Source organism: Carcharhinus amblyrhynchos, chromosome 1 (assembly GCF_965287045.1).
Source record: "Carcharhinus amblyrhynchos chromosome 1, sCarAmb.v2.hapA, whole genome shotgun sequence".
Lineage (NCBI taxonomy): Eukaryota > Metazoa > Chordata > Chondrichthyes > Carcharhiniformes > Carcharhinidae > Carcharhinus > Carcharhinus amblyrhynchos.
This window is the reverse complement of record NC_137324.1, coordinates 145,051,746-145,064,085: the sequence shown is the minus strand read 5'-3', so window position 1 is coordinate 145,064,085 and position 12,340 is coordinate 145,051,746. Positions and strand designations below refer to the sequence as shown.

Genomic DNA, 12,340 nt, shown 5'->3' with positions numbered 1-12,340 from the left:
AACCTGCTGTTCAAGACCTAAAGTGGCTGACAATGTGAGTGGAAGGAGCACTGATCACAGGTTACAGAGTCTCCAGACAGTACAGTAAGTGAGGTTTTGCAAACCCAGGCAAGTCACGGGGGTTACAATTAGTGCGACATGAACCCAAGATCCCTGTTGAGACCGTCCTCATGTGTGCGGAACTTGGCTATCAGTCTCTATTGGCTATGGTTAAGGCAGAAACCCTCAATTTGTTTAAAAGGTAATTTGGACCTGTTCCTACAAGGCAATGGACTGGGCATTGGAAGTTGACTAGTTTATTCAGCTGGCAGGCTTCCTCCTGTGTCGTAACTTGTCTATGGTTCATGTGCCTTCTGAAAAAGTTCTGTCATTTTGGTTACATTTGATTCTAGATTCAACCAGCAGAATATCGTCTTCCAGTAATTTGCCATCTCAGATTGACCAATACTGCTGCATTGCTGGCTGAGTTTGTTACACCTTATCAAACAGTTCTTGGATCACTTGCTCAGAGAGTGCACCTGTAACTATTGGTTTTTATTGGTTTCATCTCTACTTTGACTGTCTTTTAGTAATCTGTATTGATGGATCCTTACACCTAGATTTTTTTCGTGTGATAGCGGTTGAGATACGGTAACAGCCAGCAATATTTCTCTTTCTGGCTTTCAGATTGAAATTGTAATTCTAAAATGCCAAGAGTAATCTCTGCAGCTTTGGAGCTCTACACAAAATTGTTTTGAAGCATGGTGGCACAGTTGTTAACATTGCTACCTCACAATGCCAGGGACCCAATTCAACCAACTTTTATTGCACCAGATGTAGAATACAAAAACAGGGATGTAATGCTGGAACCATATAAAATATTGGTTAAGCCACAGCTGGGGTTTTGTGTGCAGTCATACCACTACAAGATGGACATAATTGCACTGGAGAGAATACAGAAAAAATTAACGAGAATGTTGCTGGCACTGGATAATTGAAGCTCCGAGGAAAGCCAATGGTAAAGAAGGAATGTAGGAGAAGGGATAACCAGCCGTGGTTATCGAAGGAAATAAAGGAGAGTATTAAATTAAAAGCTGATGCATTCAGAGTGGCTAAAAGTAGTGGGCGATTAGAAGATTGGGAAAGGTTTAAAAATCAACAAAGAATGACTAAGAAGTTGATAAAGAAAGGAAGGATGGACTATGAAGCTAAATTAGCACTAAATATAAAGGACGGTAAGAATTTTTACAAATATATAAAGAAGAGGAGGTTGGCTAGAGTGAATGTTGGACCCTTAGAGGATGAGAGGGGGGATTTAGTGGTGGGAAATGAGGAAATGGCTGAGACCTTAAAGAAGTTATTTGCCTCGGTCTTCACGGAGGAGGACGCAAATAGTTTGCCGGATATTAAAGATAGAAGGACGGTAGGAGTTGAGGGCCTGAATGCAATTACTGTCACTAGAGAGGTAGTGCTTGATAGACTAACGGGACTAATTGGCGGACAAGTCCCCAGGACTGGATGGAATGCATCCCAGGGTTCTGAAGGAAGTGGCAGAGGTGATAGTGGATGCCTTAGTGATTATTTACCAAAATTCACTGGATTCTGGGGAAGTGCCGGAAGATTGGAAAACGGCTAACGTGCTGCAGCTGTTTAAAAAAGGTAGCAGACAAAAGGCAGGGAATTATAGGCTGGCTAGTTTAACGTCTGCAGTTGGAAAAATGCTTGAATCCATAATCAAAGAAGAAATAGTGAGGCACCTGGAAAGGAATGGTTTGATAGAGCAGACGCAGCACGGATTCGTTAAGGGGAAAATGTGTTTGACAAATTTATTGGATTTTTATGAGGATGTGACTAGTGCGGTAGACAGAGGGGAACCAGTGGATGTGGTGTTTCTAGATTTTCAAAAGGCGTTTGATAAGGTGTCTCACAAAAGGTTGCTTCAGAAGGTTAGGGTGCACGGAGTTGAGGGTAAAGTGTTAGCTTGGATAGAGGATTGGTTGTCTAATAGGAGGCAGAGAGTTGGTATCAATGGGTGCTATTCTGATTGGCGGTTGGTGACTAGTGGAGTGCCGCAGGGATCGGTGCTGGGGCCTCAGCTATTTACCATTTATATAGATGATCTGGAGGAGGGGGCTGAGTGTAGGGTGATGAAATTTGCTGATGACATGAAGATGAGTGGAAAAGCAAATTGCACGGAGGGTGTGGAAAGTCTGCAGAGGGATCTGGATAGGCTGAGCGAGTGGGTGAGGACCTGGCAGATGGAGTATAATGTTAGCAAGTGTGAGGTTATCCACTTTGGCAGAAATAATAGTAGGAGGGATTACTATTTAAAGGGCGAAAAGCTGCAGCATGCTACAGTGCAGAGGGACCTGGGGGTCCTTGTGCATGAGTCACAAAAACCCAGTCTGAAAGTGCAGCAGGTGATCAAGAAGGTGAGTGGTATGTTGACCTTTATAGCGAGGGGGATAGAATATAAAAGCAGGGAGGTCTTGCTGCAACTGTACAGGGTACTGGTGAGGCCGCAGCTGGAGTACTGTGTGCAATTTTGGTCGCCGCACTTGCGCAAGGATGTATCGGCCTTGGAGTGCAGAGGAGGTTCACTAGGCTGATACCGGAGATGAGGGGGTTGGCCTATGAAGAGAGACTAAATAGACTGGGTCTGTACTCGTTGGAGTTTAGAAGGATGAGGGGGGATCTTATAGAGATGTATAAGATAATGAAGGGGATGGATAGGTTAGAGGTAGAGAGATTCTTCCTGCTCAGAAAGGATAGCAGGACTAGAGGGCACAGCCTCAAGATAAGTGGGGGGGGCAGTTTAGATCGGAGTTGAGGAGGAACTTCTTCACTCAAAGGGTGGTGAATCTCTGGAATTCTCTGCCCATTGAAGTGGTGGAGGCTACCTCGCTAAATATATTTAAGTCACGGGTAGATAGGTTTTTGACAGACAAGGGAATTAAGGGTTATGGGGAGAGAGCGGGAAAATGGAACTGATCCACTTCAGATCAGCCATGATCTTATTGAATGGCGGGGCAGGCTCGAAGGGCTAGATGGCCTACTCCTGCTCCTATTTCTTGTGTTCTTTATGTTGGGTGGGCTATTGCTGTTTTTCTTAGAACAATGCAGGCTGAGAGCTAACTTGATTGGAGTATGCAAAATTATGAAGAGCCTAGGTAACCTTTTTACCTAGTATGGGTGTTAGGTATTTGGTTGAATTCCAGCTTTGGGAGATCTGTTCACCCGATTCCTGCCTTATTTTGAAATTCATAATGGTGGATCTGATTGTTTCATTTTGGCTGAAAATGTGTGCTAAATTTCACCTGTTTTTATTGTCATTTTTACTCATGTTCCAGCTTACTAAAAGGTGTAGCTTATCCGTCCGCCTTTACTCGTGGCTTTTAGAAAGTTACTGAACTTTTGGTTAAACTTCTTTAATGCCTCAAAGTCATTATCAGCCTCCCAATTCATTATGGCCTGGAGCTATGGCTGTGGCCATTTTCCTTTCTGCATAAATCATTGTTTTTCCTTTCTCTCTGGCATTAATTTAGGTTGACGTTTCTCAATATAATTCTTATAATACTTGGGTTTTACTCTCAAACATCTTGTGGTTCTCAGAAGTTTGAAATAATCATTTTGAACTTGAATACTGGGGCTTCTTGGAATATATTTCTCTGATCACACCATGTTCTGTAAACTGTTCACTCAATACCCAGATTATATTGCAGTCCTGAGTGATATATATTTGTGGTATATATGGATTTTAGGTGGTATATATGGATTTTAGTAAGGCGTTTGATAAGGTTCACCATGGTGGGCTTCTGCAGAAAATGCAGATGTATGGGATTGGGGGTAATCTAGGTACTTGGATCAGGAATTGGCTGGCAGATAGGAGACAGAGGGTGGTGGTTGATGGTGAATATTCGTCATGGAGTTCGGTTACGAGCGGTGTGCCTCAGGGATCTGTTTTGGGGCCACTGCTGTTTGTAATTTTTATTAATGATCTGGATGAGGGTATAGTTGGGTGGATTAGTAAATTTGCTGATGACGCCAAAGTCGGTGGTGTGGTAGATTGTGAGGAAGGGTGTCATAGTTTGCAGGGTGACTTAGACAGGTTGCAGAGCTGGGCCGTGAGGTGGCGGATGGAGTTTAATGCGGAGAAGTGTGAGGTAATTCATTTCGGTAGGAGTAACAGATGTGTTCAGTATAGGGCTAACGGGAGGACTTTGAATAGTGTGGAGGAGCAGAGGGATCTAGGTGTATGTGTACATAAATCCCTGAAAGTTGGGAATCAAGTAGATAAGGTAGTTAAGAAGGCATACGGTGTCTTGGCGTTTATTGGTAGGGGGATTGAATTTAGGAGTCGCAGCGTCATGTTGCAACTGTACACAACTCTGGTGCGGCCGCACTTGGAGTACTGTGTGCAGTTCTGGTCCCCACATTACAGGAAGGACGTGGAGGCTTTGGAGAGGGTGCAGAGGAGGTTTACCAGGATGTTGCCTGGTATGGAGGGGAGGTCCTATGAGGAGAGACTGAGGGATTTGGGGTTGTTTTCGCTGGAAAGAAGGCGGCTAAGAGGGGATCTTATTGAAACATATAAGGTGATTAGAGGTTTAGATAGGGTGGATAGTGATAGCCTTTTTCCTCGGATGGAGAATGCTAGCACGAGGGGGCATGGCTTTAAATTCAGGGGTGGTAGTTATAGGACGGATGTCAGGGGTAGGTTCTTTACCCAGAGGGTGGTGAGGGATTGGAATGCCCTGCCTGCTGCGGTTGTAAATGCGCCTAGTTTGGGGGCGTTTAAGAGATTTGTGGATAGGTTTATGGACGAAAAGGGATTGGTTTAGATTAGTGGGTCAGTGTTTTTTTTAAAAAACTGGTCGGCGCAACATTGTGGGCCGAAGGGCTTGTTCTGCGCTGTAATGTTCTATATATGCATGAATTTCGAAATCACATTTGAATAATATAACAAGATAACCACTGTATAATTGTTCCTGTAATATGAATCCTGTATTCCATTTATTGAAACAAAGGATCTTTTTCTTCACCATAGCACACATTGTACCGTACGGGTTTAGTACATTGAATGTTAGAACCAAGTTGATATTGTTGCTTAATTAATGACGTTTACTGTATAGCAATTGCAAATTGGTGAACAAGAGTTGAATTTACTTTTGCATTCTACCAGTACAATATATTCATTATGGCTTGGAGCTATGGCTAGGTGTAGGGCACTTTTGGAATGCCAATCCTACTTGCTGTGACATATTAAATTTTAGGGCTCTACTATAAATATTAAGTGTTTAGATACACGATTGAAAGCTACATAAACTGATGCTATGAACATTTTACAGAAAATGATTTAGGTTTGTTCCCATACTGTAAAAATCAGGCATGGACCTGCAGGCTACCAGTGGAAAAAGAGGTACAAGGTTAAGTGGCATCAGATGTGCAGGAGCCATGTAACTTGGATGGTGGTACCATGTTCCGTAGAAAATAACTGATGAAACCCACACTCGTTAAGGTTTTTGTTGACAAGGCAGCCAGGCCTTCTATTATAGAGTTGCCTTTAACCTTTTGTCAGAAGTGATCCAGCCATTTAGAAGTGCTGAAAGGATTAAGAAGGTGAAAAAAGTGAAATAGTAATTCAGAATTGGAGTATCATGTGAACTTTTCCCTTTTGGTTACATGATACACTGATTTTCTTGATATATTTTCATTGACTGACAAAGCATTTTTTAAAAAATCTGTTTAAACAGGTGGACACAATTGTACAGATTGCAGGAGACTTAAAGAACCTTGGGAATAACTTCTTTAAATCCCAAAACTGGACAATGGCAGAGAAGAAGTACACCAAAGCTTTAAGGTAATTGTGGGTCCAGTGATGATACTAGGTACAAATGAAAAGCAAGAACAAAAACTACTAATCAAAATGCACAAAACTACCAATCCACAAACTATGTCCAGTAGAGAAGATAGCAAGCAGGAAAAATGTGAACCAATCAAGTCACTCAGAATGACTTTTGAAACCCTTTGCTAAATTTAGGAGGGAGGTTATAATAGTAAAGATTCTAGAATAAGCAAACATAATACATGCTATCATTTAAATATAGTGATATGATTAATCTTCTGTTGGAGTAGGATGTGAGTGGGAAGGAGAAGGGGTGAGGGGGAGAATGAAGAGAAGAACTGGATACGGAGTGGAGTGTGAGAAAGGGGTCTGTAGGGATGGAGAGGAGTGAGAAATGAAAGTTGGCAAGGAGATGTCGATGAGGCAGAGGAGGGATGGAGAATGAGATACTGATGGAGAGGAGGAGGGAGAGGGACATTGGGATGGCGGCTTGGAAATGGGAGAGATGATCTAGGCGTAGAGGACACAAGTTTAAGATTTTGGGCAATAATTAGGGAATGTGAGGAAGAACCTTCTTGCACATTGGCAATGAGCTGGAACTTGCTGTTCACAAGAATAGTGGCAGCAGAGACGATCAATGATTTCACTGAGAAATTGGGTGGGCACTTGATGGATGCGGGGCCATGGGATGGAGTGAAGTTCTGATTGCATTGCTGCACAGAATGATGGTATAGACTTGATGGGCCAAGTGGCCTCCTCCTGTGCTGTAAGTAAATGACTCATTATTCCAGAATTGGATAAGATAATGGCTCCTTATTTGTATGTATAAACGATGTAGAAACTTCAGGTGAAGAGCAGATGCAGCTCAAATATCCAAAGGTTGCTGTCAGCAGTTGGGCTGCTTCACTATTGTTTTCATGGTATCTTACCCTTTGCTTCCCTGTGGTTTTGGAACTTGTGGTATTTTGCCTGTCAAACTTGCCACAGAAAGTTAAGTCTTGCTATTTCAAGTGTAAGTACACTTTAATGATGTGGTCACTCAAATCAACCACTCTTGCACAGAAAATAACTATTACAAGAGAGGACTTGTTCATTCAGGAGCTAAATTTTAACAATGCCAGATTTTACATTGAACTTTGTTTTCTTCTTTGACTTTATTTCTCGTAATACAATTCTTATTTCTCTTTATGTGCATGATTTGATCTTCAATTGATTTAAAAGAAAATATAAATTTATTCATGGAATGTGAGTATCACTGACAAGACTAGCATTTTTAGTGCATCACTAATTGCCCATCAAAAGATGGTGGTGAATTGACTTCTTGAACCAGTGCAGTCCATGTTAGTGAAGGTACTACATAATGTTGACGGGTAGGGAATTCCAGGATTTTGACCCAGAGATGTTGCTGATATATTCCCAAACTGGGTATGTAACTTGGGTGGGAATTTGCAGATGGTGGTATTCCCATGCATCAGCTGTTGTTGTCCTTTTTAGGTGAAGGGGCTGCAGTCTTTTGCTCCAGAGCCACATGAGGCTCTTTAAGGACTCGTATGTGACTTCCACATTTGATTGATAAAACCCATTTTGATAGTAATCGAATAACTTGTCATAAAAGTAGATTTGTTGAGTTGTGGCAGTACATCTTGTCGCTGGTACATACTGCTGCTACTTTGTATTGGTGATGGAGGGAGTGTTTAATGCAGTGGGTAGAGTACCGATGAAGCAAATTTTGTCATGGGTGGCATTGAGCTTCCTAAATGTTGGTATTCCAATTACTTACAGTAATTGGTTACAGAGATACCCTGTTGGTCTCCCATTTCACTCCAAACCTTGTACGCTTGTTTCCCTCATTGCGCTGTTATCAGCTTGAGCTTTCAGCAACTTTGGATATAAGTTTTTAAGCTAAAGTGTGTGGGGCAAGTCTATCAAATGACAGATGTTGTTAAACTGTTTAATTCAGCAGCATCTGGCTCATTATGTATAAACCTACTACTTGAGTGGCAAAATTTCTCCACAATTAAACCCAGCTCATCCTTGTGATACAAAAGTACAAATACTTTATAAATGGTAAAATAATTTTACAGGTATTACAATATGGATTCTCTCTTTCCCCAAGCTCACCCTTACCTTATGGACATAAAATGTTTGGAATCTGTCAATGGCTTTTGAATGTATATTCAATAGTGTGGATATTTAAGTGTTAAACTTACATGCTTAGATTTGCTCATGAGCCGTATAAGTCTTGATAGTCTTATGTTCAGTCCTTAGTCATTGCTGAGCTAGTTGAGTCAGTGTGGGTGGCTGGAGTTGATCTCAAGATCTATTGGGGATGGGGTTGAAGATCAGCAATATCCTCATTGTTGTTCACTTTCCAGTGATAGATGCTTGAATTTTTCATGTGCAAATCTAAGGGTGAGTACAGGATCAGATTTTGTTGTAGTGTCCCTGTAGATAAATTGTTTCTTTATACTGGGTTTAGGCTTACAATTTGCTATTTTTTAGGTATCGTGGTTTCCATTGAACTGTAACCCCACTCGCAGAAGGGATTAGGAGTGAATTGACTAGGAGTGGGGTTGGGTGCAGGATGATGGCAGATAGTATTACAGAAATTGGGTTAAACAGAAAAATTGAGTACAGGTGTTGCAGAAAATCACAACCTATTTGTTTGAAATGCTGAGAGAACTTGGGGTAAGAGGAATTTTAATTTGCCAGTATAGTTATTTGATTTTAGTACTGCTGTCCGCTCTGGTCTTGAATTTGTATCTTGAGAACCTAAAGTTTTAACATTTTTAAAATATTCCCTTCAAGATACGCAGCTGCTTTAAGAGATGAAAATGATGGTGGAAAATCAACAGAGAAGTTGGACTCAATTAAAAATCTGGAACCTATTTTGTTAAGCTGTAATCTCAACATTGCTGCCTGCAAGCTGAAGCTCTCTGACTGGGATGCTGCTATTGAAAGCTGTGATGAGGTTAGTGTTTGATATTTAATTACAATTGCGAAACATTAGCGTAATATACTCAAGTTAAGTCATTGCTAACACATTTGGCCACAAATGCCTGGGTAAAGATAGAGTGGCCCAAAATAACCAGCATTGTTATCAGGATACAGCTGAGGATTGTTATACTTAAGGTTATTCAAGACACATCAATTAATGTATTGGGAAAAAATTGCATTTTATAATACATGATTTATTAGCAAAATTTAAACCTTGGATCTTTCAAACTACATGATATCTCGAAATAGTGTAGGAATTATCAGTGGAAGCTTTGAGTGATTTATCTTTTTTTTACAGGATTGTAACATTTTAGAACTTCCATTTATATAGTCCAGAAATATTTTTGTGTTAGATTACATTACGATTTTGGGTAAATTCTGCGTACAAGTGGCAACTTCGCATGGATTGAACATTTTTTTTCCACTTAATGTGAAAAGCTATTTAGAATTTAAAAAAAAAAGGCTTTTGTCAGAACTGTATATATTTGAAATGAACAGCATTTAATTTGGCTGAACTGGGGTGAAAACCCACGCAGCAAGTATGAGTATTTTTGTTTAAGGAGAAAAGCAGGCAGTTGAAAAACAAAGGCATAAGAGGAATAAAAATTGAGGCAGTGGTGGACTCTTGTGTGGTCAGGTGATGGTGATTGGTTCTGACAAATGTTTATGAACATGAATTATTGATCGTTTCTCCACACATGCCTAACTGTTGAGTTTTTCAAGCATTTTGTTTTTATTCCTGTTGCTGGATTTAGAAAATATGAATTAAGTTTCCTCGTTTTTACTACTGAAAAGAAAAATATTTAGCAATTACTGTTAGGAACAGATCACACATCTAACATAATATCTTTCTCGAACAGGCTCTTGAAATAAATCAATCAAACACAAAGGCGCTTTACAGAAGAGCTCAAGCCTGGCAAGCAAAGAAAGATTATGATCAAGCACTGGTACTGTAGCATTATAAATTCTATTGGTTTGGTATATCATCCTTTAATACTCCCTAACGGCAGATTAACAAAGGATACTGAAGAACTCAAATCGATGATGCATTGACAAGGTGGAATGAGTGATTTAAATTTTTGTGTTTAAACAGGATGATCTTAAGAAAGCTCAGGAAATTACACCTGAAGACAAAGGTAAGTTGTAAAATTCCTTCCAGTACATACAAGAGTAAGTGGAAAAATAACATGAAAATCTCCTTAGCTCACAAGTATTAATTCAGCCTGTTTCCTTTTTATATTTTTACAGCTATAAACAATGAAATACTCAGAGTGAAACAAAAGAAAAAGGAAGAGAAAGAGAAAGAAAAAGCAACTTATGCAAAAATGTTTGCTTGATTTTTATTTCCCACTGCTGAACAGCCCTTTGGGGTGTTGTTTTGTCTTAATCTTCTGAGGACAGTTAGTTTGTTTGGATATGTAGTCTGTTTTACAGGCAAGTGCACATGGTTTAAAGAAAATTATAGAGACTAGGGGGTGGACAAATGCTGCAAATCAGTTCTGTTGCTGACACCTTATCTGCGAAGTGTCTTTTGGAATGGAGCAGTTAAGTGTTGGTTATTAAAATAAATATCATGAACTGAGGTCTGATTTTGTTTTTTTTGTTGCAAGATATAGTGATGTTTCTATTTATAGATTTTTTCACTTAATAAACATATGGCAGAGCAATATAGGGAAGAAGTAACACTATGTGTGAATCACTGTCCTTGTTTTTGAAGACTTGATTTTTTAAATAGCTTGTTACTATGTCTTCATTTGTGATTCTAAAATACTGATGGTCTGCAAAGGGTTACAATATGTATGGCTCATAAGCAAAACTTACTGTGGTTATTTAGTTCATATATGGAGGACTGTGTTTAAAATTTATACCTATCATATAATATTTGTTCATATTTGCACAGTTGTTTGTCCAATAATAAATCTGATGCAGTTTAATTGTAAATTGAAAGGAAGGTGATTAAAGATGAATTAATTCAGTTTCAACATTCTTATGTTTTTGAGAACAAATGGGAAAATGACCCTTTTTATTGAAAACTGACTTTATATTCTGCTCTTGCAGCTTTTCATCTGTCAGTTTTATTGTTTTTGAAGATGACATTATCTTGGATATTGATCCAGTTGCTTTTCAATTCCTGTAACTTTTCACTTTTCTCCTCCTTTCCTGCAAAACCACAAAACAAAAAGCCCATGAATTACATTATAATAATTAGAGGAACACTGAGTGAGGTATTATACCTTACTCATATTTCAGCAAAGAAAATATTTTGTTTGGTCGGTACAAAGGATAAGATGCATAGACCTGGAAATGCAACTGTGGCAATTAGGGGAATTTCACAGTAACTTCTTTGCAGTGTTAATGTAAGCCTTACTTGTGACTAATAAATAAACTTTACTACTTTAATGAGGGGTAAAATTTGATGCCAAATTTATTCTTTATTTTCAGGTATTGTAGTAGTTGTACAGTTCATTCAAACTTGCACTTACCGTGACATCTGATGTCTACATCTTACTTTCAGGCTGGAACTTAGGCCATTTTTTTAAAGACTATTTCTAAAGTCAAATTCAACCCATATAGATGTTGAAGCTGATGTATGTTTTGCCCACTACCCTGATGTGTATTGTTTACAAGAAGTTAAACAGAAAAATATTCAATACTGATTACCATGAACTCATTGTTTAGAAGTCTGACCAATGTATCTGCTAATACAGTATATTCATAAATGAATAAATTTTGTCTTTTCAATAAAAGACTTGCTTTGTTTAGAAGTTTAGTTTGAAGCTTTCATACTTCATTAAAGGGTAATTTGTATTTTGTGCATTATAACAAAACTATTCCTTGAATAATTGACCATCTTTACACTAGGATCCATTAGAGGCTTGTTGCCAGTAGTTTGTTCGCTGGAGTGAGCAGAGTGAAGGTTGCATCGAGTAAAGGTAAGTGATTACCTTTGTAAAGATTTTTGCGGGCTTTGTAACGGTTTTTCCACTTTAAAAATCAGACAGGAAGCGGGCCGCGGGGCTTTGTGGGAAGGGATTTTTTTTTTAACCACGCAAAGTTTAAAAGGAGGATTGCTGTAGACAGCGGCAGCAGAGTGAGCAGTAAGGGCTTTGGATCAAAGGGCTTGGGAGAAAAGGGCGAGGTAAGTTTAAATTCTTAACTGTGCTTAGAAATCACTAAGAGACTGTGATGGAGGGGCATGTGATGTGCTGTTTCTGTATGATGTGGGAGCTGGTGGACCCCAAGGTACTTCACAGTGACCATGTCTGCAGTAAGTGCTGGTTGCTTGAAGAGCTCCAGCTCAAAGTAGATGAGCTGAACTCTGAGCTTCAGACACTGAGGCTCATCAGGGAGAGGGAGTGTAAACTGGATAATGGGGTACAAGAGATATTCACACCCCCTAGTCTGGCTAACTCTGAGGGTCAGGAACAAGAGGGTGCTGCTGAGGGGAGGGTGAGAGGGGGGAGTAGGGGGGGAGGGGGGAGTGGGGAGGCAGGGTGAGAGGGAGGAGGGGGGAGTGGG

General features: G+C 39.8%; 1 protein-coding gene across 1 annotated transcript in view; it reads left to right on the top strand.

Annotated features, from left to right (window-relative positions):
• ppid (peptidylprolyl isomerase D) overlaps window positions 1–11,553 on the top strand; it is a 41,133-nt gene extending 29,580 nt beyond the window's left edge. The window contains exons 6-10 of the mRNA XM_080193475.1: window positions 5,733–5,839; window positions 8,633–8,795; window positions 9,682–9,768; window positions 9,915–9,957; window positions 10,070–11,553. Coding sequence (XP_080049601.1) covers window positions 5,733–5,839; window positions 8,633–8,795; window positions 9,682–9,768; window positions 9,915–9,957; window positions 10,070–10,158 — 489 coding nt within the window. The 3' untranslated portion in view covers window positions 10,159–11,553. The remainder of the gene's footprint in view (window positions 1–5,732; window positions 5,840–8,632; window positions 8,796–9,681; window positions 9,769–9,914; window positions 9,958–10,069) is intronic.
• Window positions 11,554–12,340: the final 787 nt, after the last annotated feature.